Source organism: Natrix helvetica (assembly GCF_964273705.1).
Source record: "Natrix helvetica genome assembly, chromosome: 1".
NCBI classification, from domain to species: domain Eukaryota; kingdom Metazoa; phylum Chordata; class Lepidosauria; order Squamata; family Natricidae; genus Natrix; species Natrix helvetica.
Window position 1 is genome coordinate 198,066,614 of NC_138548.1, and position 23,641 is coordinate 198,090,254.

The 23,641-nt window shown below is 42.5% G+C and overlaps 1 protein-coding gene and 1 long non-coding RNA gene across 3 annotated transcripts; one reads left to right on the forward strand and one right to left on the reverse strand.

Moving 5' to 3' along the window:
* Positions 1 to 4,775: 4,775 nt before the first annotated feature.
* LOC309384956 (RIB43A-like with coiled-coils protein 1) lies at positions 4,776 to 23,508 on the reverse strand. 2 transcript variants are annotated; one of them, XM_081938899.1, is made up of 8 exons: positions 23,303 to 23,508; positions 22,916 to 23,050; positions 20,980 to 21,061; positions 8,586 to 8,930; positions 8,198 to 8,316; positions 7,792 to 8,019; positions 5,748 to 5,914; positions 4,776 to 4,900 (listed from the first exon to the last, which is right to left on the reverse strand). In XM_081938899.1, exons 2-8 carry the CDS (start codon positions 23,030 to 23,032, stop codon positions 4,819 to 4,821), a joined length of 1,140 nt encoding a protein of 379 aa, XP_081795025.1. In that variant the 5' UTR covers positions 23,033 to 23,050; positions 23,303 to 23,508; the 3' UTR covers positions 4,776 to 4,818. The 2 variants fall into 2 exon arrangements, with proteins under 2 accessions (XP_081795025.1, XP_081795024.1); XM_081938898.1 differs by having other exon boundaries at positions 22,916 to 23,508.
* Positions 8,465 to 12,240, forward strand: LOC309384957. Its single transcript, XR_014174134.1, has 3 exons — positions 8,465 to 8,602; positions 10,046 to 10,110; positions 11,224 to 12,240. It is a non-coding gene; the product is annotated as an uncharacterized lncRNA (long non-coding RNA).
* Positions 23,509 to 23,641: the final 133 nt, after the last annotated feature.

Below are 23,641 nucleotides of genomic sequence, written 5' to 3' on the forward strand. Positions count from 1 at the left end.
TTTTTTCTTTTCGATCCACAATGATTAGGGAGAATCCTGAAGTCGGGCGGGGCCGAGAAGCGAGGAGGGAGAAAAAGAAACGAAGGCTTTTTCTCCCTCCTCGCTTCTCGGCCCCGCCCGACTTCAGGATTCTCCCTAATCATTGTGGGTCGAAAAGAAAAAAGGGAAAGGGGCGCTTAAAGGTTCAAAACAGTAGAGCAAACGCTTCAGAGGCAACAGTTTTCACGGGGAATTAGAACAGAGAGCCCTGGAATTTCACTGCCCACCCGGTCGGACCTCGCTTTCCGTGCGTGATTGGCTAATTTGCTACTGCCCGACTCCCCGGTTAGATTTTTGCTGGGGGAGGGGGGGAAGATGCTTGGCCTCCGTCTCTTTTTCTCCTTCCTCGCTTCTCGGGGCTCCACCAATGGGGGAGCAAGGCCGCGCCAGGCTCTGGGCTAACACTGCGGTCTGCAAAGTTGGCTATTTTAAGACTGGTGGACTTCAACTCTCAGAATTCTGGAAGTTGAAGTCCACCAGTCTTAAAAGAACCACCTTTGCAGACCCCTGGGCTAACATGATTGATGCCCTTGGAGTCAGAAAGAGGCAAGAGAGCCCGGTCACATGACATGACATCACGCTTTGTGACCACATTGCTGAGTAATAAAAATTCCAGTCCCACGTTGTAATGAAGGAGTACCTATATTTGATAACTCATTGAGATTTTCAAAGTCATTGAGAATATTTTTGCTTTTAATCTAATTAAACTTATCTGTCAGTTTAAAATAGTGACTTCCATAGTTAAATCATTTGGAGCAAACTAAAATCACTACTTTATAAACAAAAGGAAGGTGGTTTTTTTCTCTTATTTGTTATGGTAGAGCCATTTTAACAATCTATTTATATTTGCAAGTAGTATTGAGTTTAGAAATTTTTTAGAATTGAAACCTTAACTACAATATAAGTACTTTAAAATCATCCACACAATTACTGGGTTGTAGGAGGAGTAAGATTTGAAAATAGTGTGGCTAAAATATTTTTTTCACTTCATTTTTTTAGAGTTTTAGATAATGCAATTTTCTATTCTGTTTAGCTATTCATTATTAGAATGTACTTTTTCCAATAGCAAAGAACTTCTGTGTGAGCAATCATGAAAAAAATAAGATTTCATGAGTCAAATTATTTTTTCATATTAAAAATAATAAAATTTAATGTTTTGCAATTAGTTTTGCAGTAGTAGTAGGTTACTGAAACCACCTGTATAGAGAGGAACAAATTCCCACAAATTTTTAAACAATCAGCAAGCATTGTTGAACATGCAGGCAATAAATCCTTGAGTTCACAAATTAATGATGGAAGAAAACTGTTACATGTAAATGAGACTTTATGTATGGGGATTTTAATAATTTTACTCATTTAAAATAGCAAATTGCACACAATACATTCACAGAAGCATACAGTGTATAGACAACTTTTGCAATTGAATGTGAACTCATTAAAATGAAGTATATCAAGTGAAATTCATTAAAATGAAGTATATCAAACATTTACTATTTTAATATTACTGGTATTAAGTGCCATTTATATATTCATTTCAAGGCTCTTTTTTATTTAATCCAAAATGAATTTGAAAAGATAATTGTAATAACCCTATAGGTACATCATCAGTCAGTGCTGATGTCGAAACGTAAAGCTGGAGTAAACATTGTTACCGTAAACACTATACAAGTATTTTAATATTGCAGACTTGCAGTTATAAGTGATACTGATGTATAACACTTTTAATTAAACGTGTATCTTGAATAAATATAACTTTGAGTTTCAAATAACACTGATTTCGTTGTTGTCTTGGGTGACATCTGAAAAAAATTCAGGTGCTCAGGCATGAAAATGTGCCGCTCAAACACTATATTTTTCCGCCCACACTGAAAAAAAATTAGAGGGAACATTGATTGAGGCATCCCTCCGCGTCCCTCGGCTACCCGCCAAGAACAACCCCCGGCTTACAGGGAGCCTAAGCATTCCAGACTCCTCCAAACTGAGAAATCGTGCCTGGCTCTTAGAGCAGCTTTTCTCACAACCCTCTAGCCCTGCCTTGTCTCCACCCTTCAGGCCCACTCAGAGATTTCTAGGTCCGTGCCAGCTCGGTGTGTCTCCTCTGCCATCGCTGCCTCCTTGGGCGCGGCCAAAGGATTGCCGCCAGACAGCGGCCTCCGTGCTCCGGTTCTCGGGCTCTCACTTGCAGGAAAGCCGCCGGAGCTGCAGGCGCAGTTGCCAGCGTTGATGGGAAGGAGGAGGTGCAGCCCAGAGGAAGGAGCTGGAGGTGGGAGACGGATCCCACGTTCAGGGCTCAGTGCATCGTGAACACTTCGAGCTCCGCGTCGCCACCGTCGTGGGAAGGGAAGCAGGGAACATGGCTCGGCATTTTGGGGGGGGGGCAGAACCTGGGGGGGGCAGAACTTGGGGGGGCAGAATTGTCTCTTGGGAGCCTACTTGGTGAGCCCCTCCCCCCAGCTGGAAAGGGCAGAAGAGCGGAGCCAAGAAGGAAATTTTGTGCATTTATTTCAAAGTAAATGGAAGCAAATGGATTTGATTTTTACCTTGCCTTTCCTGCTGATCAACTTAAGGGGATGTAGATCCCATCTCTTCCTTTCCCCACACCCCAATGATCCCGTGAAGTGGGTCTGGCTCAAAGCCCCCCCAGACTCCTAAGGAGGCTTCAACCCACAACCACTGGTTTCTAGCTAGACCTCGGCCACCATGGCTCTCTGGCCTGCTGCCAGTCTGGTCATGTTGGCAGCAGCTCAGGAGGACAAGCAAGTACCAGAGGGTCTGTGGGTCCAAATTGCAACAGATTGGTCCAAAAGACAACCTCACAAGGTGCATTCAATGGTCTCTGATGGGGGATGTGACTTCCTGGCCTGGCTCCCCTTTAGGCCCAAAGGCTCCCTCCCACTGTTTCTCTTTTGGGCTAAGGAGAAAGGCCAGGAAAGGCTACAGCTGGACACCAGGCGCCTCCTCCAACCAGTTCTCCAGCCAAGAGGTACAAGAGTCCAAGCTTTGCACACACAGACACACACACCCACACAGCCAAAGCCCCAAGACCCCTGGCTGTGTGCTGCATCTGGCTCCTTCTCTCCAGGAAAGGCCTTCTAGAGAGAGAGAAAGGGGGCACTTCCTCTGGTGTGGGGAGTCCAGTGGGAAGGACGGTTCCTCGCCTTGGCATGCTGCTGTGCCAGCCCTTGCCTGGAAAGAGATCAGACACCTGGCACTGTGTGTGCTTCTTCTTCCTGTGGGGCTCAGGCCTGTTCCTGACAGGGCTAAGGGGGTTTTCAATTTCTCTCCCTTACAGATATGCTGGGTGTGCTAGTGAGTCAGAGAGACGGCAGAGCCAGGAATGGGAACTGGTGCCCTCAGCCTCCACCACACATTCTTGGCATCCTCTATGGCACACGTCCATAGCTGGCATGCACAGGGCCAACTTAACAGCATTATGGACCCCCTGGGCAAAGCAGTGTTCTGGGGCCCTTACGGCAACTACCCACAGGAATAAAGATGTAAATGATAAATATTTCACAGTATATAATTACATATTGTTTTTGTGATTAATCACTATGCTTTAATTATGTTCAATTTGTAATAAAATACATCCTGCATATCATTACATTACAATTCATAACAGAATGTAACAAAATTACAGTTATGAAGTAGCAACGAATTTTTTTTTATAGTTGGGGGTCACCACAACATGAGGAACTGTATTAAAGGGTCACGGCATCAGGAAGGTTGAGAACCACTGCTCTAAATAAATCACTGGTCAGATATTGTTCTTTTCTTTTACTTGCTGTATAAGCTCCCCTTGATGCCCCCATTGCTAATAGCCATACTGAAAGCTATATTTTTAATGCAATCTCCAATTTATTTCAACAGACTTCCCTCTAATTCTGAAAAACAGAGACAAGAGACAAAACAGAATAGAGAAGGAAAAACACTGGTAGCTATTGGAAGGGAAGTTCCAAAACATGTGTGGCAAGAAAATTCTAATCTTGGTTCCGGAAAATCTTTCTTTTGAAATAAAATTATCTTGCTGTTCTCTTTGAAAAGAGTGAATGGTGGCTTCTCTGGAGCAGAGTGACTTGCTTGGTTCCAGTCATCAACTTATTTTCATATACTGATAGTCCTTGCTTGTGTAGTCCACATTGTGTGCATGCTTACTCTCTTGTAAACTTCCTCTCCAGATTAATCCCCTTTTTGCTAATTATCCCAGCACTGGGATGAGCATTCCAAAGGATGGGGAAATGGTTAGAAGGCAAATTGTGTAGGAAACTGATTGTCCCTGTCAGTTTCAAGTTGGCTGTCCAGGCAAAGGGGTCAGAGCGGAAAAGGGAAGACACCATTTCCCACCTGTGATTCCCCACTTAGGGACTGCTTTGCTTAAGGACAAATGCAGGCTTGTTGCAAATGCAGATAAATGTAAACTAAATACTTAACCCATGTGAGATCACGAAGCAAACCCTACGGGATCATAGTTAGCTTTGATTGTAGGATGGCTCTTCTTAGGGAGATAACAAGCAAACTATTATAAAACCATTAGACAATTAATATTTGACATTTTGATTCTCTGAATATGGTATATATCCATACATGTTTTGTGTAATGTTTCATATAACAAACATCTGATCTTGAACGTACCCCTCCCCAAATTGCAAAGCTCTGCATGATCACATTTAAACAGGCCCAGGCTGGTACCTCTCTTCTACAGCCACTGGAGACGTTCTTTTTCCATGAGAAAAACAACTTTATTTTGCACACCAAAACTGTTGCCAGCTGCATCTCCCATTAGCGGCTGCTAGTATTGAACTGTAAATAATAGTGGGCTGTGGGTGCATTGGTGTAGACTTCTTTCTCCAGATACCTCAAGCTGTCAAAGAAAAGAATGTAGTCAGATTGTATGGACAAGATTATCACCTCATTTGTCCCTGGGCTGAAATCCTTCATGGACAGAATTTAATCTAGGAATACATAAAAACCAGGCGTGTGTATAATGCATTTCTATAACTGAGTAACTACAGATAGCGTCTTGATGCCTCTGGGTTCCTGGCTCAGTAGGTGATAGTTATGAGCAGCATATTTTTTTCAACATGCAGCCCAGGAAAAAAGGTTCAGAAAGGTACAAAAATTAATGTTTGACTTCCAGGCTGCCTGTTTTGGTTTTTTTAGCATACAGCTTTCCATCTGCAGCTTAATTTTGAAGCCACGTTATTATTAATGAAATCTGTTTACCTCCCAACGAGTATAATTGGTTCACAAATAATCATCATTAATAAAGCAATATGGGAATAAACAAGAAAGAATAAAAGAGAAAGAACCAGACAGGAAGGAAAACAAGCCCACACAACCCAATGGGGCTTTTAATTATTCTTGCCAAAGGCCTAGTTGAAGTAACTAAGGCTTTCAGGCCTTTTGAAATGTCAGCAGGATGGGTTTGTGTGTGTGTGTGTGTGTGTGTGTTGAATTGGCTCTTGGGGAAGCTCATTCCAGAGAGCAGAGGCTGCAACAGAACAGGCATATTCTGGAGGCCTTTCAGATGATAATGTTTTAATTGGAAGTATTCCCAGCATGCCAAACAGTAGTTCAAAGATGGTGCTTGCAGAGCTCTGCTCTTTCGCATCTTACCAATTTGTCACTCTGTTGCCCGCTAGGCTGGCTCAAACCCAGGGAAATGCATTTCACACTTCTGTGTAATGTTTCACCCCTGGACTACTTACTTGGCTTTCTGTGCATCAGCCAATTCGTGGTTGTAATCGTCCAGGCTCTTCTTCAGTTGCTCACGGAAATGGCGTTCCTGTTCCTCCATCTGCATGGCTGCACGGCCTGCCAGTTCCCTCTGTCTGTCCCACTCAGCGTCCCGTTGCCTTTCAAGTTGCCGAAGTCTCTGCACATGAAACATGAGAACAGATCCATTGGAAGGGCAATCCCTGTTTCCCAATTTCAGCACCCCAGAAACTGAAACAGGAGATGTAAGCAAGATATTGTACTGTACTCTCAACTTCTGCCCCGCATTGCCACATACAGTATCTAGATGGAGCTCACACAAACCTGAGTTTTTTCAAGGATTCACTGAGATACAGTGAAGCACTTTCCAACAGTTGAAACTGCAAGATGTGTAAGAACGAATTAGCTGGCTTCCAAGTTTTGTCACCTGTCCCTCTCATACAATTATGGGCAAAGGAAATACACTGACTAATAGCCTCAAGGAAAGGGAAAGATAATATACTCTAAATGAGGATTTTTACAAGACCATATTCTTTCCCCGAAACAACAGTTAGGAAAAAGATCCATTACTGAAGAGAGACTGGAGACATTGTTAGGCAGTGGTTATTATTAGGTTCATTTGCCTCCATTCTTTTTCCTTAACTGTAGATTCACAGGGCAAGTAGCCTATATGTTTAAGATATTGTCTAGAGCAGGGTTTCTCAATCTTCACAGCTTCTATAGTATGTGTAGACTTCAGATCTCAGAATTGCCCAGCCAGTCTACACATTTTAAATTTGCCAAGGTTCAGATGCAGAGAGAACACAATTTTGCCCTAAAATAAGCTGAGACAATTGCAACTCCAGCATTACTTAAACCTCTCAGTCCAAGTTCAAAGCCTCCGTACAAGCAATTCATATGTCTGGCAGAATTATTCTTCCCTCCCAAGGAAACAAAAAAATCTTCACGTCCTCCATTAAGATCTTACAGTATTGTGCAGTTCCTGAGAATGCTTATGGGGTAATCACAGAACTAGGTCCTCCTCTTCTGCCTTGATTGATTATGAATTATTAGCTGGGTACAGGTCAATCCAGGGTAACACAAATATGTTTTTACTATGCAAGACCTTACCTATTACTAGTAGTCCTCAATTTACAACAGTTCATATAATAACCGTTTGAAGTTACAACAGCACTGAAAGAAGTGACTACCATTTTTCATAACAACCATTACACCATCTCCATGGTCGCGTGATCAAAATCCAGAAACTTGGTAACTGACTCCTACTTATGCGGCTGCCGTGCCCTGGGGTCATGCGATCACCTTCTGACAAGCAAAGTCAATGGGAAAGCCAGATTCACTTAACAACGGTGTCATTAACTTAAAAGACTGCAGCAATTTATTAAACAACTGTGGAAAGAAAGGTCATAAAATGGAGCAAAAATCACTTAACTGTCTCGCTTAGCAACAGAAATTTTAGGTTCAATTATGTATGTTGAGGACTACCTGTACCTGTTTCCCATGTTTTGTTTTGTTTTCAAATTTTTTTATTGGTTTTTACACATATATGTAAATGGTAAATGGGTATACAAAAATTTTTGGCAGCTCCCACACTGGTGTTAGTAACCCATCCAGCACTCACACTTTTAACAATCTTAAAAACAAAATACAAAAGGTAAGCAGAAAACAAGATCTTATTCTGTAATGTTAACCATGTGTTCATTCATTTTCCTTTGTCACTTTCTAAAATATCACCAATTGCTATTTATTTCAAATATTTTTATTTTTGCGATCTGAGCCTTTTCGATATTGCTTCTTCCTCCCTGTCCCCAGAGGGAGCCTTCAGCCCCCCCTCCTTCTTATCCTGCACCATGCTGCCCCTCCCACTACCTTCACTATGTTCTTCCTCTAGGAGGAGAGAATTTTTTTTGATGAAGGCTTCCGCCTCCTGTACTGTATTGATTCTAATCCTATTTCCCTCCCAACTTGTTTCCCATGTGGGCGGTCATTCCCCCACAGGAAGTAATTCTCCTCAGCCCTCCCCTTCCTATCCCTCACCTGGTTTTCATGGCACTGTTCTTTCTGCATTTGCCACACAGCCTGCAGCTGCTCAGGGCTCATCCCCTTCCAGCGGTCAGTAATCACACGGTTTGACCCCAACAAGCTCTTAGCAACGCTAGGGTCTTCCGACAGGAGATTGCCCGTCAGGTGGTTGTGGATCTCGGCATAGTTATCATCCTGCTCCCGCTGCTGGGATATATGCTGCTGCTCTGCAACCTCTGCAGCCTGGTTCAGGGGGCAAAAGAAAGGAGATGAGCTACAAAGGGGCTGGCACTCCCTTCACCCACCCCCTTAGTGAGCTGTTGGGATACAGCAGGAACACGAAATCTTCAAACTTTCACCTTCCTTGAGGGAGTGTTCTGGGACAGGGCATAGAGAAACGGCTGGGAGAATCCAAAAATACCTGGGCTCGGTTAAAGTCTGCTAATGCCATGGCTTTAGCCTTGCGACATTCTTCCTCTAATTGCGCCAGCTCCCAGGCTCGCAAATCCAGCTCTATTCTTTTTTTGTCTTCCAGATTATCTGCAAGGTTGGGAAGGTGCAAAACATGTGCAATGCAAAGACAATCTCTACAAAACATATCCCGTTGGATTACAGATGATCAAATTACAGTTGTGGATATTGTTCTTTGCTTATACCCAAATGGTTTGTGGCAGAGCCAGCAGAGGGAGCAGCTGGATGTTATTTTCCATAATAGCAGCTGCAGAGCAACTTTCCTTTTGTTGGCCTCCCAATGGACGTGCAATTCATCCCAAGAACAACTCTGCTACTCATTTCCAATTCAAACATACCAGCATATCGTTGATCAGTGAGTTCCTTATTCCGTTCTTTTCTCTGCTCCTCCAGCGCATGCTTGTTCTGCTCCTTCTGTAGTTTTTGGCGGGCAACTGCATTCAGATCCTCACCAGCAAAGCATTGCATGCTAGAAGGGCCACAGCGTGGGTCGTCATCACTCACACGGGCCGGCTGCCCTTTGCGTACCGCCTCAGGGTCATGGATATCCCATTCCCGCCGCATAGAAGGCTGCTGTTCCCGCTCACGGAACTCCACCAGATGCTGGCATAACAGTTTCTTCTTCTGCTGCTCCTCTTCCTCTAACATCTGGGCAACCTTGTCACACTGCACCCTGTCTGCATCTGTAGAAACAAGTTAGGACAGTGCTACGCAGTGCACAATTTGTGCCATGTGCCCCTCTGAAATAAAATAGGATGGGCCTTCTGAGTGAAAAGGTGGGGTGGATATTCTGCACCAAAATTAATAAAAAATTAACCTGCAGAAAACCCAAACTGTATGGAAATGCAAACCTAACAAATTCCCAAGCACACCAACGCTGTTTGCCTGAGGGTTCATTTTAAATAGTTCAGCAGCTATTATCTTTGGCTTCTATCTTTTTCTTTGAGTATTGCATCCCTTGTAAATACGTTTTAATAATATACAGTTGATCCCATTGTCAAAATTATTGCATCCAGTTTTCTATGACCTTTATTGATCTGTAGAAATTTGGGGCTTCTACTGCAATTATAGCAACAGTCTACTGAGTTTGAACTGACAAGTTTCCATATATTAAAGTTACCTATGGTTAATTTATCAATAGGTTAATATATTGGATAAACTAACTATCCAATTAGTCCAACAATGTAAATAAATCACGTTGGCTTGATTCACACAACAGTAAGCCAGATACACATCTTTACAAAGTTTACTATGTTATATAAATCCAGTCATAGCTTAGGTCAGAGTGTCAAATTCAAGGCCCAGGGGCCGGATCCGGCCAGCAGGGTACTTAGATCTGGCCTGCGGGGCAGCCCTGAAAACCGAAGGACCGGCCCGTGGTGTTTCTGCCAGTGAAAACGTGCTCCCAAACTCTGTTTTCAGCTTCCACGGCCTTCTGCAATCCTCTGCCAAGGAAAACGGAGCTTGGGAGCCTATTTTCGCTGGCAGAGCACTCTGGCCACCACAGGCGCCCTGACACAAGTGACGTCGAGCTGGCCATGCCCTCCCAGCTCCCCTCCCCTCCCCTCGGTCAAGCACAATCCTGATGCAGCCCTCAATAAAATCGAATTTGACACCCCTGGTTTAGGTGCTGTAGGGCTACTGTCCTCCATCATTAGAAGCTTTCTTTATACAGTCTGTTTCTGTGTCTGTTTCTAATTGCTTCCTTTTCAATGCAATAATGGTGTTACCGATTGAACTTTTGTTAATGACTTCCCCTTTCCATGCAAAAAGTGACTTATTTTAATCCTTATTACAGGCAGTCCCCAACTTACGACCACAATTGAGCCCAAAATTTCTGTTGCTAAGAGAGACAATCATTAAGTGAGTTTTGTCCATTTTTATGACCTTCCTTGCCACAGTTGTTAAGTGAATCATTGAATCTTTTAAATTAGTAATGCTGTTGTGAAGTGAATCTAGTTTCCCCCTTGACTTTGCTTGTCAGAAGGTTGCAAAAGGGGATCGCTTGACTTTGGGACACTGAAACCGTCATATACGTGAATCAGTTGCCAAGCATCTGAATTTTGATCCCATGACCATGGGGATGCTATACCAGTTGTAAGTGTGGAAAATGGTCATAAGTCACTTTTTTCAGTGCTGTTGTAACTTCAAATGGCCACTAAACAAACTGTTACAAGTTGAGAACTACTTGTCCTTTTGTCATCTGCACTGACCTCCAGTTGATTTTTAACCATAATTGAAATGATGGGATCAGAAAACACATTAAATTGCACTAAATCAGAATATCATACTAAAGCTGCATTCTGATATTGCATGACTGAATTCTGGTTGCATTTTTTCTGGGCTGACGTTTTGCTGTATGTGGGTGTTAGTGCTGAGAAAGATTTCTATCCCTCTCCCACACCTAACCTCATCCCCCCTCCCCAAATGGCAGAACATTTCACCCATGCCTATTCAACAATGACACTATCTACAAGGTTTCCCAAGAAGCTCAAAAAATAGGGATGCTAACTACATCCCCCCCAGGAATTGCTCATTCCTATATTTACAAATCACAGAGATGAATTAACAGGGCCCTCACATTAAGTCATAATGTGGTTTGTTTTGATTTTGTATGTTGATTTAGATAATTAAGTATAGTTCTGTTAATTGAGGCTGATGGATTATGTTATGTGAATATTCAGACAACCTTATTTGGCCTTGCTGATCTTTACAGTTTTGAACGGTTGTGGCCCAAATATTTAAGGGATAGTTTTCCTTTTGTCTACTTGTTCAGGGCACTGTGTTTCCTGATAAATGAAGGTAGGGAGGTTGTGTAAGAAAAGGCACTTCATCTTAAGGCACCTCACATGAGGAATTCTACTTTAAGCAGGCTCCTCCACCCTTTCACTGCCTAATGCCTTCCTTCTCTGTGCTAATTATTGCATTTTACTGTCTTTTAATTTATAATTCATGAAGAATTATGTTTTGCCATAGGGCAGGCTACAATAACACTGCTCTATTGAGTGAATAAGGAACAGAAGCTAAAGGAGAAAGCTATTAATGCTGCAAAGGAACTTTGTAGCGATCACTGGCCTGGATTGAAGCTAGGCCCAAGTACAAGATAAGTTTAGTTTTTCCATAAGTTTCTATTCCTGAATATTTACAAGATTTCCTGTAAATCAGGTGACCATGAACAAGCTATGTGCAGTATCATGTTTCTGTATATGTGGCAGTAGTTATCTATGCTTATGCTTGGCTCTTTGACCAATAGAATGTTACTTCTTTGTGTAAGCTTCCTAATAAAAGGGGTCGGACGGAGCAATCTGTGCGCACCCCACCTCGAGGACTTCATGGTGTCGAGTGGTTTTTGAGTCAGGTGCCCCCGTGCTATGGCACGCACCCTTGCGAGGGTCCCCGGAGAAGCAAGCCTCCCCCCGGTCCTTGCAGATGGCAAGGACCCCCTCACCAGTGCAGCTACGCAACTGGTGACCCCGACGTGATTCCTGCCTAGGTCTGCATCGCCTCCACCCCCGTCTTACGCACCTGGCAAAGGATTGATCATCGTAAGTATGGGCCCCTCACTTTCCAAAGCTTCGTCAGTACATAGGGACGAGCTTCTTACCTTGGTGGAGAAGGCAAATTGCTTGCAAAAGGTTAACGGCACCACTGTTTAAATTTTTCTAGTACTTAGAAAAACAATGTCCGGCTTATTTGGAAAAGGCTCCATAAAAATGTCTATGTGGGAGATTGGGAATTTATTTTCACAAGACACAGAGCCCCTGCAAAAGTGTTATCTATTAAGTAAAAATTCTTTTTCCAAAATTATTTTCAATTGGCCTCTCAACTTCTCATGGAGATGTTAATTTTTCAGCTCCTCCATGGTTAGAGAAACAATTAGCAAAAGAGGAGGGGAATAAACATATGTTTTCTGCCTCTCCACCTAAATTTATTCCACAAGATCATGAAATAATTAGTTTAAAGGATTGCTTTTTTCTACCCTTCTTTGTCCTGCTTCGCAAGAAAAGTTTGACTCTGTGTGTCTGCCTCTTACCTCCCCCTTCTTTTCTTTTGAAAGAGTTTTGTGCTGGTTTCTGTTTCCTCTCCCCCCACCTCCCCCTCTCCGGGATGTCTGTTGTTTCCCCCCACACACACACACTTTTCCCTCTTTAAAAAGACTCTGTGTCGGCTTTTGCTTGTTGCTCCCCCCTTCCACATTCTTTTCTTTTGAAATGTTCCTTCCCCCCACCACCTCCTCCCTTTTTTGGAAGAGCCTGTTTAACAAATTGCAGGAAAACAACAAGAGAGATAATTTTGAGGCTCAAATGCAATTGTTGGTGAAATTAGCAAAGGGAAATGTTACCTTTGAATGCTGGAGAGCAATTATTGGTTTTGAGAATGATTTTGATATGGTAGATATGATTATAACCCAATTGGCTTTTAAAAATAAAACATGATTTTTTATTGGAAGGAGTGCAGAGAAGGGTAACGAAGGTGATTGCTGGAGACTAGAGCATGTGAAAAATTGTTATAGGAACTGGGTATGTTTAGTTTACTGGTCAAGGAGAGAGATGGCTTGGAGCTAGGGAAAAATTTCCTAACAGTTAGAGCAGTTGGTCAGTGGAACGGCTTGTTTCCAGGGGTTGTAAATGCCCCAACATTGAAGGTCTTTGAGAGGATGTTGAATGGTTTTTTGTTTGAAATGGTATAGGGTTTCCTGCCTAGGCAGGGGGGTTGGACTGGAGAACCTCTAGGGTCCCTTCCAACTCTGTTATTGTATTTAATTGTATTGTATGAATTGCAGATTGTTCCAGTAAAGCATAACTGCATTAAATGTTACAATTTTTTTTGCTCTAAAATTTTTTTTTGTTTAAATGAACACGGAGTTATTTTGCTAATTAATTTATGGCAGCTATTGGGGAACCTTTATTTGGGTTCGTCCGTTTGCATCTGCCAGTTTATCTAAAGTTTTTTATTTGATTTATTTTTTTCTTTTCCGTGCCCTTGCCACAGTTGAAAAGATTAATGAGATTTTGAGCATTCCATTTGTGGTTTGCATAACTTGTCAGCTAATTCTTTTGATGTTTTTTTTTTAAGACAACAGACTCCGTTTTAAAATGTTTTGCCATTATTATTTTTTTAGGCAGTTGAATTAATAACCTTGGGTTTGTTGTAGAAATTGGACTGATTTAATTAATATTATTTTTCCTATTCCAAAATCTGATTTTTAATTTTGTTTTCAGAATAACTTTTTTCTTCAGTGTGCTTTAACTAACTATGTGGTCTGTATGACTTTTCTGCTTGCCTATTGTTTTTGATTTTTTGCTTTCATAAGACTGTTTTTTTGGGGGGGGATGGAGGGTGAAATTGCTTATAAGGACTCTCATGAAAGTTTCCTACCTTGCAATACTGTTGTTCTTGCAACACTAAAAATTGTCTGTTGCTATTTTAACTTTTTACATCTTTTCTTAACAAGCTTTTTAACTATATTTCTGATTTTCATTATGTGTGTCAATTTATTTTTAATTTTCTAGGTATTTTTTTTTAAACTATGTTTTTTCTTCAGATTTATTTTTTTGATAATTTTTTATCGAAATGCCTGGGGACTGGCACAATCTTGCCATATGCCACTCAACCAGGCCAAGCAAATTGTTTTATTTTGCCCCCAGTGTTTTGGGGCATCCCCCTCTGGGGACAAGGAAGTTAATTCCCATGATTTGGCCTCTAATCACTATGGCAAATGATGTCACCTATGTTTCCTTTTTTTTTGGCTCCTTAAAAGTAAATTTATTTATCTAGTTAGGGGGTTGGACTAGAAGACCTCCAAGGTCCCTTCCAACTCTACTATTGTATTATTATTGTATTATCTATTTTTTAATTTTTGGCCACATTTTTTTATTTTTTTTCAGCCTTTATTGCCTTGGGTAAACTTTTCCTTTTAAAGACTGACAATGGCCTGGCCTATTTTTCATTGGCCTTTTTGTAATTTTGTATTAATTGGAACATTGTTTTAAATTTTGTTTTTTTTTCTCCTTATAATTCCACAGGTTAAGCTATTGTGGAACGTGTTAATTGGTCCTTTAAGGACTGTTTTTTTAAACAAATTAAAAAAAGGAGGGATTTTGGGTACCTAACAATTTGGTGTACCCCAATTTGGCTAATTTGGCATAGGTAACATAATAGATTTAAAAAGTTTGTTTGCCTCCCCCGCAAGGGGGACGAGGATATGTTGTGCTTGCTTTTACAGATTTTTATGGATTCTAGTACGTGATGTTTGTCTAGACAAGAATATTGTCGTACCAGTTCTCAAATCCAGTTCCAGAGATGACCAAGATGACTTTACAGACAGCACAGTGGCCAATACGATTTTGCCAAAACAGCTATCCAGTGATATGAAAAACCAAAAACCACCAAAGCAGTGCTGAAACAACGACACCACAACTTATGTGCTGCCATTTTTGCCAAGTTTTTAGTCATCATTAGTCATCATTTGTTTATGTTTACTTGTTTTGTCATCTCACCAAAAAACTCATTTGAACAGTGACTGCAATAAAAATCTATGGGTGCAACTAACATTACACACACTGACTTGAACTGTACATGAAACATTTGTTTTCTACATGTTTGGATCCTGTTTGAATTTTGTCTGCAGTAATTCAACATTTCATTGGTTCGAATTATAAGACTATCTTTCATTGAGGATTAATTGCTTATGATCCTCCCCCTGATGCAATTGCTTTGTATACATTGATAGTAGTAGTCCCTGAAAATGTAACATGTGCTAAAATAGTTAACTGTATATTTTTAAGTAATAAGCTTTATTGTCTCTTATTTCTTCCTCCTACTCTGCTCTTAATAATAGTCATGCCTTTCCTAATGCTGATCTGGAGTGTTGGATGTGCCTTTCTTCCCAACCACCATTTTATGAGGCCATTGGCTCACCTTTCTCCTTTACTAATGCTACTTCAGATACCACCTGTCGCTGGAGTAACTTTTCTATTACTGTTTCTTCTATTATTGGTCAGGGTTGTTGCATAGGCTATGTTCCCTCTAATTATTTACAATATTGTATTAATGCCTCTACAGATTTATATCATCAATGTATGATTTATCTGCCTAAATCTCGGATGTCTTCTTCTGTTCAGTCATCTGGTATTCATGGGGGTTGGGTGCCTTTGTTTTCTTCCAACCCCACTGCTGATTTTTCCAATTATTTTACAGGATACTTTTTTATTCCCACCAATGGCTCCATTTGGGCTTGCTCTACAGGAGCCACTGCCTGTGTCCAAGGAGACATTCTTCAACAACAACGCTCCTTTTGTATCCAGGTCCACTTGTTGCCTAAGATATCTGTTTTTTCTAACTCTCAATTCATTGATGTCATGGCCCCCTCTCACTATTTTTTGAAAGCCAAACGAGAGATCGTTACAGCACTCACTTTGTCGGTCCTTTTGGGCCTGGGGGCAGCAGGAGCTGCCACTGGAATTGCTGGTCTCGTGGTTAACGATCAGCAAATTCGCCGCCTTAGCACTGACGTTGATGCTGACCTCCAGCGCTTAGAAACATCCATTGTGGCCCTCCAAGACTCTTTGACCTCTCTTTCTGAAGTTGTCTTGCAAAACAGACGTGGGTTAGATCTTTTGTTTTTGAAAAGCGGGGGATTATGTGTTGCCCTAAAAGAAGAGTGCTGCTTTTATACAGACAGCTCAGGTATTGTACTTGACTCCATGGCAGAATTGAGCAAACGCCTTAAAGAACGAGAAAGGGAAAGGCAAGCAACACATAGTTGGTATCAAGGTTTGTTTACTCTTTCTCCTTGGTTGACTACTTTACTTTCTGCCATCATAGGCCCCGTAATATTCCTCCTTCTTGTTTGTACAATAGGAACATGTATGCTGGGAAGATTGCTTAAATTCTTAAAGAATCGCTTACAAAATTTGGATGATAATGTTGCTGAAACACGTAAAACGGTTCAATTTCTTAGTCATGTGGTCAAACATTCAGGTGATGATGTCAAACAACCGCTTTTAAATTTCTTTGATAATGAAAGCGACTTAGAGGGGGAACTAGATGCCAAAGAGGTGTTTGGTGAGAGCGGTAGGTTGGAACCGAAGGGTCTCAGCCTGCTACCTCAGACCTGCACTCTGGAGGCATCGAAAGCCCCTGGTTTTGAATTGCTTTAAGAAAATAAAAACAGAGGATATGTAGCGATCACTGGCCTGGATTGAAGCTAGGCCCAAGTACAAGATAAGTTTAGTTTTTCCATAAGTTTCTATTCCTGAATATTTACAAGATTTCCTGTAAATCAGGTGACCATGAACAAGCTATGTGCAGTATCATGTTTCTGTATATGTGGCAGTAGTTATCTATGCTTATGCTTGGCTCTTTGACCAATAGAATGTTACTTCTTTGTGTAAGCTTCCTAATAAAAGGGGTCGGACGGAGCAATCTGTGCGCACCCCACCTCGAGGACTTCATGGTGTCGAGTGGTTTTTGAGTCAGGTGCCCCCGTGCTATGGCACGCACCCTTGCGAGGGTCCCCGGAGAAGCAAGCCTCCCCCCGGTCCTTGCAGATGGCAAGGACCCCCTCACCAGTGCAGCTTCGCAGAACTTTACTTAGGATATTGTTGAATAAACATTAGAGATGGAGCTTATCCATAGGAAATAGTCAGTATAGATAATGTAAAGCTATATGAAATGCAGTATATAACTGCTATTTTAAAAGAGCCCGGATTTTCTTAATAATAATAATAAAAAAAAAAAAATTATATGTTAGCCGCACCCTCTCCCGAAGGACTCGGGGCGGCGTACAATAAAAACATATAAAATACAAAATATGGACAATACATACACAAAATAGACATATACGTGGAGGAGGTAGACAGATGATGGAAACAATTAAAATCACAGTTTAAAATCCCCTAAATAAAATCACAAAATTAAAAAACCCGTCAGGAGCGATATGATCAAACTATGGTTGAGCCAGGCCAGCTACTTGGAATAGGTGGGTCTTGAGCTTTACACAGAAGGCGCGGAGGTCAGAGGTAATCCTAATATCCGGGGGGAGGTCATTCCACAGGGCTGGGCCCGCCACAGAGAAGGCTCTGCTCCTAGGCGCCGCCCCTCGGCACTGTCTGGTGGACGGCACCTGGAGAAGTCCCTCTCTGTGTGAGTGAATTGGTCGCAGGGATGTATGGGGCAGAATATGATCCCGCAGGTATCTAGGTCCTGAGCCATGGAGTGCTTTAAAGATCGTTATCAAGACCTTGAAACGCACCCGATAGACCACAGGAAGCCAGTGCAGCTCGCGCAGGAAAGGTGTCACATGGGAGTACCTTGTACTCCCCATAATTACCAGCGCGGCCGCATTCTGGACCAACTGCAGTCTCCGAGTGCATTTCAAGGGAAGCCCCATGTAGAGAGCGTTACAGTAGTCCAGGCGAGACGTCACCAGTGCATGAGTGACTGTGCGCAAGGCGTCCCGGTCCAGTAGGGGGCGCAATTGGCGCACCAGGCGAACCTGGTGGAACGCCCCCCTTGCCACGGCTGTCACATGGTCATCCATGGACAGCCGGGCATCCAGGAGGACGCCCAAATTGCGCGCCCGCTCCACGGGGGCAAGTTGTACGCCCCCGATGGCCAGGGATGGGGTTAGCTGGTTGAACTGGGGGGCCGGAACCCACAGCCACTCCGTCTTGGAGGGGTTGAGCTTGAGTCGGTTGTCATCCATCCAGACCCGTACGGCTTCCACACACCGGGACATCACTTCGACGGCCTCGTTGGGGTGGTTCGGGGTGGAAAAGTACAGCTGAGTATCATCAGCGTACAGATGGTATCCCACTCCGAACCCACGGATGATCTCACCCAGCGGCTTCATGTATGTGTTGAACAGGAGTGGCGAGAGGACCGACCCCTGTGGCACCCCACAAGTAAGGGGGCTTAGGGTCGACCTCTGCTCCCCTGCCAACACACGTTGCGTCCGGCCGGAAAGGTAGGAGCCGAACCACCGCAAAACGGTGCCCCGGACCCCTAACCCCTCCAGCCGGTGCAACAGGATACCATGGTCGATGGTATCAAAAGCCGCCGAGAGGTCTAATAAGACCAGGATAGAGGAACAACCCCTATCTCTGGCCCTCCAGAGATCATCCACCAACGCGACCAAGGCCGTCTCCGTGCTGTGCCCGGGGCGAAAGCCGGACTGGCGCGGGTCTAGATAATCATTTTCCTCCAGATGTCGTGGAAACTGATAAGCCACCACACTCTCTACAACCTTTGCCAAAAAGGGAAGGTTGGAGACAGGACGATAATTGGCCAGCTCCGTAGGGTCCAGGGAAGGCTTCTTGAGCAAGGGCCTCACCACCGCCTCTTTCAAGGCAGCCGGAAGAGACCCCTCACTCAACGAAGCGTTCACTAGGCCCAGGAGCCAGTCACGTGTAACCTCCCAGGATGCCAGTACAAGCCAGGAGGGGCACGGGTCCAGTAAACATGTGGTAGGTCGCAGTCGTCCACGCATTCTGTCCAAATCCTCGATGGCAACCAAGTCAAACTCCTCCCAGATTGATTTCTCAAGACTCGCCACGGACGTCTCCACTGGGCCACTGAAAGGGACCCAATCCTTCCGGATTTGAGCGATTTTATCCTGCAGGTATTTCCCAAATTCCTCTGCCCTACCCTGTAAAGGGGCCTCCCGCGGCCTCTGAAACAGGAGGGAGCGGAACACCCGAAACAGGGCGGCAGGGCGGTTTTCTGCGGATGCAATGAGAGCGGCACAATATTGACGTTTGGCCGCTCTCAGTGCCACAAGGTACGTCCTTAAATGGGCTCGTACCTGTGTTCTTGATGGTCCCTTCCAAGAAGCTACCTCACAAACGTTTCTGAACTATTCTAATTTTGAGCATTTCGATGATACGATGCTCATATAGTTCCAGCTAAGTACTTACCTACTGTACTTCCAAGTCTCTGTAATTATAATGAGTAAGAAGCCAAGGTTATTTTATAGTCTCCAAAATAAGAATGGAGATTTACAACCTTTTTGCACTTCTGCAAAATGTTAGCAGAGGTACAGCCCTGCTTTGTAAAGCCAGATCTATAGATTTGAAGCACACTTCAACCTTATTTCATTCAACCACCTCCCCATAGAATATGATTCTAAAGCCATTATCAGTTAACTGAGGCTGTCTGCAACACTGGAGACGCCAAAAGTGTCTCCTAGAAAAAACAATGATGATACCCGAAGGTAACATAAATGTCCAACTAACTCAAGTGAATTTTATCTATTTATTACTTCCCAAATGCATGGCTCGATAATACAGTGCAGTTAGGTTGTTTTAAAAACAGATAGAAGAAATAAAATATCATAAGGAGCTCAGCAGGCAAGCTGCTGCTCTGTCACCATCTCAGCTCCGCTTCCTCAATAATAAGCATATTTATGGAACTATTGTAAACTTATGTTTCTAAAGGTTTGGAGCTGAAACACCTGTTGAAAAATTCTCTGTCGGGATGTACTCTGCCTGTATTTTAAGATATTTGGAGGAAGCCCTGCACTTGCTGCTGTGGAAGGGCATCACAGCTTGGCTATAACCCAAGAAATCACGGCATTCTTATTAAATGCTTAAGATGTACCTCATTACAAAGAACTTTGGTTGTGACTTTGGTTGTGCATAACTCACCACTATGCAGGCCTTTATTCCTTCTTATTTTATCAATATACAATGAAAGTAAGACCCCCCAAACCCTCCATGGAAGCTATTTCAAAGTTTCACTGCCAATAAATCCTTCTGCCTGAGAACTGTATCCTTGCACACCTTTGATATGATGTAAAGCTTCCTTCTTTCTGGAAACTATTTCAGTACTAGTTCATTATTATACCATCCACCAGCTTTTACTGCGCATTTCACGTGGTAAGGCACAACAAAGAAATATTGTGAGGCCCAACTACATTTTTCTTGTTAGGCTGACTACTTTTTAAATTAAATCCTCAACTGCAGATGCTGAGCTTAGAAAAATTCTGGTTAAAACTCAGAAGACAGTGAAGTGAGTTTATCTATTTATTTGGCTTATATTCTGCTCTGGTTCTAAGTGGCTTCGAACATTTTACAGCCCTATAACCAATAATTAGGTTAAAACAATATACAATATATCAGCATAAATTTCCCAACATCAAGGAATTAGCCACACATATAAGACATTCATCTATAACGGGGGAAACAAATATAACTTCTCAGGCCTCAACTGCCTACTGATAAAGACAGGTCTTAACAGCTTTTGAGTCTGCCTGATACCAGGGACCACCTTGCGATCCCTGCAGTTGTCACTAAGGGTCTGGATCCAGAGAGAGAACCTGCTTTCAAATCTAAATGGATGGACAGAGAAGTGGGATGTGGGGAAAGAGTTCCGCTGTTTTTTTTTCTCCAGCAGACCATGTCAGGAGATTTTTCCCCAGCTTCATTTGCCAAAATGGTAGACTGGTCCTATTGTACCTGTTTTTTCCCCAGCTATCACTAGCATCTTCTTTTCTTAAAAAAAATTATAATTAAAACTCTACAATTCTATATATGGCTACTGAAAAATAATTCTCACAAGTTAAATGGAACACTCATAGACTCAGTCAGTCAGCCAGGATGTCAGTCTTTAAGATTCTTCTCACTGCTCTTAATGAGTTAAACAAATTTCACTTTGCCAAGACACATGTTTTTCCATAAAATTAACCAAGAATCCAGGACAGGTTCAATACAGTGGACCAGACAGGCTTACCAAAAGCTTCCTCTCGTCGCTTCTCTGTATTCTCTCTCAGTTTGCGCTCTTCCACTTGCCTCTTCAAGCCTTCTATGTCCACCTTGAGGGCAAGGGACATAAATGACCATGCAGCTTAATAGCAAAATAAGGTGAGGCAACTCCTCAGCAAATAGGATGCTCCCCTCCCACTTCATCCAACTGCTGTAAAAGCAAAGGTATGTTAAAGACTATATATTATGGCAAAATAATAAGACCTGCTTTATCTAGGGCCATCATATCTAAAAATTTTGAACAACCACTACATGGCAGCAATGAACAGTTGGGTTGGTCTTCAGGAAAGCACTGAAGGCCTGGCTTTTTCCCCATGTACTGGGGCCAAGATGTTGACAGAACTTTCAGAGGGTGATTGTTAAATGGTGATTTGGGTTTAACTTTATTTTAAATTGTTTCATTGTATTGTGTTTTTGTTTACAATGCAAAAGTTTGTTAAAGATGAATCTAGATTTTGGCAGTAAAAAAATTAGTACTTTTCACCTCCTTTCATGATTTGCCTTACTCTTTCAGATCATCTAAAAGGCCCTGTTACATCTCTTATCAATAGAATTTTGCTTGGCAAGAACACATTGGACCTCATTTTTAATTATTTTTTTGCAGCTGGTGGTGAGTTATGTTTCAATATCTTGCTTTAGTGTATTTCAAAATTCCAAGTCTCTTTACTTTTCTGATGAAACGTCTTTAACTGCCAATTTAGTAATGTAAATTAAAAGTAGAAAATGATTTTGACTTAAGAATTGCAGGAACCAAACCAATTGTGGTTTAACATTTGTAAGGTGTTTAGTTTTATAATTTTAACATAGTTTTCTATACTGTTTTAACTTTGGATTGAGAGCCAAGCAGAACTGGTTATAAGGTGGGCAGCTACATAAATGTTTTAGATAAGTAAACCTTGATTAAACAATGGCTTTATGCTGTGTATCAACCCAATCTCTTTTATTACACTTTTTTTATGGAGCTGTAGTTCAAGCAATTCAATTTTGCATTAAATTTCATGATGCTGAAGGTAAAACTGGAGCCCTATTTCTTTCATACATTATTTCAATGAGTTCAAAGCTAACAAAATCCAAATGTCATGCCACAAAGAAACTCATTTTCTCCATTCAAAATCCAATTCATGGTAATCCTGTACATTTGTTCAGTTTTAGAGATTTCCAGCCAAGTGAATCATAGACTTCCATGCACTGCCTTTACATATAAGTTTAAATGGCGTTTCTTAATCCTTTTTTTCAGCTTTCCACAATACTGTATTTAAATCAGCAAACCAAGGTTGGCATGCATAGAGTAGAATCGGAAACCCATTTCAAATCATGTTTGCTTGGCTTGCAAGGTGCACATTAAACACTGTTTTCTGGGTTCTTTTCAGATATCAATCCCAACAAAGCATATATGTAGTCAGTGGCTTCCCGTTGCACATCATCAACCGAACATTAATTTGTCTGCAAAGCCATGTTCATATTCAGGAAGGTTAGCAAGCAGATGAAGTTCTATCACTGGTGAGCTCCTTTCCTGGGGCTTCCAGTGGAGGCACCCCTTTTTCCCAATGGGTCTATGACAATTTGCTGTGGCCAACTCACCACGGTCAACTCACCACAGCCAAATCGCCACGGCTAACTTACTGTGGCCAATTTGCCATGGCCAACTCACTACAGGACAAGAGTTACACTTATATCGAAGAACTAATGATGGAGCAGAATCATTAAGGAAAGGATGCTAAAGGAGGGGCAAAATGAAATCTGAATGACAAAAATGAAAACATTTTTTTAAAATTTATTTTAAGTCATGAAATTGAATTGATAAATTGTCCCGCAGCGAGTTTGCTGTGTTGAGGTGATCAGAGCGAGTTGGCTGTGACTAGTTGTCCCATTCCGTCTCCCAATACCCATTCAGTGTGTCTTACCCCTATTGTACGGTAACGAGCATTGAAGATGCGGCTCTGTCTCTGCTTCTCCCGGTTCCGGCGGGCTTCAACAACAGCCGCCTCTCTCAGGTCGGCCTGAATGTCCACCTTATACATCGTTGCACCTGGAACAGGCTGCAAGAAGCGTTAGAAACTTCTGACCGACCGTTCAGAGATTCCCTGTAAATTAACGACCGAGCGACTTCCCTGGATTCTGTGACAATGACAAATCGATCGAGTTGGGGGGGGGGGAGATTTCCTTTGCTTATGAGAAAACCCGCAGAAGTTCAGAGTTAGGAGGATCCCTAGTAATACAAGATCACTGGGGAGGCTTGTCTGTGATCGTAAGCGTTCCTGTCGAACTGACGGTTTGCGAATTAAAATAACCTGCAATTGGGAGCGGGAGCACGGACTGAAATATAATAGCCTCCCGCGATCCTCTTTCGGCAAGTTTTGTTGATGTCTGGTTTCTATGGCAACGGCTTCGCCGCCTCTCCCTTTTCAAGCGGATGTAGTCGATCTACCGGAACGTTGATTTATGCAAATTTAGAAGTAAAAAGCCTATCAGCGAGCGACAAAGCGAGCGCGCCTTTGGGCGAAGACCACCGCTAGGGGTGGGCGAGAACAGCTTCGTATATCTAACACCTCGAGAAGGGGACAGCCAATCAATCTCTGGTATTTCGAAGGAGGCGTGGCTGAAGCGGCGACCCAGGGAGCGCTCCCGGG

Coding starts and splice junctions, on each gene's coding strand:
- LOC309384956 (XM_081938899.1), bottom strand. CDS start 23,032: ATGTATAAGGTGGACATTCAGGCCGACCTGAGAGAGGCGGCTGTTGTT. Junction 8,020..8,197: donor CAGACTTTAACCGAGCCCAG/GTATTTTTGGAT, acceptor CCCCTGAACCAG/GCTGCAGAGGTTGCAGAGCA. Junction 4,901..5,747: donor GCTGATGCACAGAAAGCCAA/GTAAGTAGTCCA, acceptor TTTCTTTGACAG/CTTGAGGTATCTGGAGAAAG.